The 2,360-nt window shown below is 43.3% G+C and overlaps 1 protein-coding gene across 2 annotated transcripts in view; it reads right to left on the bottom strand.

The window, feature by feature from the left end:
- Positions 1–1,727: 1,727 nt before the first annotated feature.
- The window catches only part of LOC118333208 (coiled-coil domain-containing protein 142-like), a gene marked incomplete at its 3' end in the record, with an annotated part of 7,992 nt that continues 7,359 nt past the window's right edge, over positions 1,728–2,360 (bottom strand). For both annotated transcript variants that reach the window (XM_035668754.1, XM_035668756.1), the window contains 1 exon segment: positions 1,728–1,896. In XM_035668754.1, the coding sequence (XP_035524647.1) occupies positions 1,728–1,896 (169 nt within the window).

Here is a 2,360-nt window from a genome sequence, read left to right as displayed (position 1 = left end):
AAAACTTCAGCCTATCTCAGAAAATTTAAGGTAATATTTCATATATTTCATAAGGACCCATACATTTAATACAGAAATGTCAGCCTACTCCAAAAGTATGTTCATATATGCACTCAATATTCGGTTCGGCTCCTTTTGCCATGAATTATCCATCAAGTTGCAGGCGTAGGGCATTGGAGGCAATCAAGCCTGTTGGCACGGGCGATGTTGTTCATGGATGTCAAAGCGTTGCTCTTTGATTTTTAGTGGCCTTCACGGTCATCTGCATTGCTTGGGGCTGGTAGATCATCTCATCTTCCTCTTGGACAATATGCCATAGGATGTCGTCTAGATGGGGGTTCACGGTCAGGGCGAGGGTTTTGCTGGGGGGCCCAATTCAATACAAATCAATCAAAACCATGGTCACGTTGGAACCAGTGCCTATTGGCTACTTTTTAGGCAGTGGGTGGGCAGGTGGCCCAAGTCCTGCTTGGAAAATGGAAATCAGCATCAGTCCATAAAGCTTTTTCAGCAAAAGAAAGCATGAAGATGGGCTCTGAAGTGGAGCTCTAAAATGTTCCCTGCAAGAACATGGCTGTTGGTTGCAATTTTGGGACTTGATAAAACACAGGTGACAACACCCAACAGGATGACATGGCTCCCCAAATCATCACTGACTGGTGGAAACTTTACACTGAACTAAAAGCAACTTGGATTTCTGCTTGCATTTCCACTCCTTTCTCCATTTACTTTGGGAGGGGAAGACCTTGGATCTTCCCTAAATGAATGCAAACTTCACCCTTTCATCTGAAAAGGGGACTCTGGACCACTGGGGGAGCAACAGGTCCAGTTCCTTTTATCTCCTTAGCCCAGTCGTAAGGGACGCTTCTGACAGTTGTACCCCATGTCCTGGGATACGTCTGTGGTGTTTTGGGTGACTCTTGATTTGCGCTGACTCCAGCTCAGTCCACCCTTGGAATGGTCCCCCAAATGGGGTGTTTGCTTCCAATCCTCTCAAGGGGGCTGCGGGTCTCATTCCCTTGCTGGGCTTTGTGCCACCTTTTCCTACCATACTTTTTCCCTGCCACTCAACTTTCTATGACTATGCTTGGATATTCAGCTTCTTTAGCAATGCACCTCTTTGTGGCTTTCCCTCCTTGTGCGGAGGGGGTTGGTTGGATGACTGGGTCTTCTGGACAACTGTCAAGGCCCAGCAGGTTCCCCATGATTGGGTGACTTGCCTACTGAACCAGACCATTTGGCCGATTGAAAACCATTTAAAGGCTCAGCGAAACCTTGCAGGAATGTTTTGAGTTAATTAACTGGCATTAGAGTGGAGACATCGGTGCAGTCATACAATAGTTTGAACTATTACTAATATTCAAAATTTTTCTGAGAAACTGACATTTTTAGTCTTTGCTAAGCTGCTAAGGGCCATAATCATCAAAATTAAAAGAAAAAAAAGGGGCTTGAAATATTTCAATTCTGCTGCTTGGTAATGCAGTCGGTAAGAAGCCAAGGGCATGATCTTTTTAAAAATGGGTTTTGTTAGCTGTAAGCCATAATCATCAAAATTAAAAGAAATAAAGGCTTGAAATATTTCACTCTGTGTGTAATGAATCTATATGATATATGAGTTTCACTTTTTGAATTGAATTACTGAAATAAATGAACTTTGTCATGATATTCTAATTTATTGAGATGCACCTGTATAAACTGCCTCCATGTAGAAAGATATAAAAATGTACCTTGGAGCGAGGTAGGGCTCTCCAGGGGTGGACGGGTCCACTGGAGGTACGTGAGTGGTCACAACTGAGGGATCAGTCTGAGTCAGCTCCTCACCCTCCATAGACCTCATGTTGGTTATACTGCTCCCCACCACTGCATCAATGCTATCTCTGCTCATGTTGGCTGGACCTGAAGAGTCACACACATCAGTTACTGCCACTGGCCTCCTTTTCTTCAAACTAACGAGTAGAGTGCTGCAGGGATGATGTATTTTTATAGTCCAACGCAGAATCATCACAAAAAAACAGTGAATTTGTGGGAGGAGGAATCGGGTAAACTTGTGTTCTCTCCAAGTTTGATGTTAGCAGATGACAGTTATATTAAGTTGATGTGTTAGCTTGCAGTTTATTTCTCTCCAGCCTGTCTGTGTGTTGTTTGCTTACAGCCACTTCCAGATCTGTTTTCTGACTCTGTGCCTGAGAAACATGAGAATGAAATACATGTATTATGTTTGATAACTGCCAATGGAGTTTATAAACGGCAGCTCAGAAAAGATAACTGTGTTACGTCAACGGTTCATATGCACAAGCAGACCAGTCCAGACAATATATGCGTGTGATGAAGTTTTCTACGACCCCAAAAGTAAGTTTTTC

The sequence above is a fragment of the Morone saxatilis genome, unplaced genomic scaffold, assembly GCF_004916995.1.
Source record: "Morone saxatilis isolate NCDOM2014 unplaced genomic scaffold, NCSU_SB_2.0 Contig22, whole genome shotgun sequence".
Taxonomy (NCBI): domain Eukaryota; kingdom Metazoa; phylum Chordata; class Actinopteri; family Moronidae; genus Morone; species Morone saxatilis.
The sequence above is the reverse complement of the archived record's forward strand: the minus strand, read 5'-3'. Positions and strand labels throughout refer to the sequence as shown.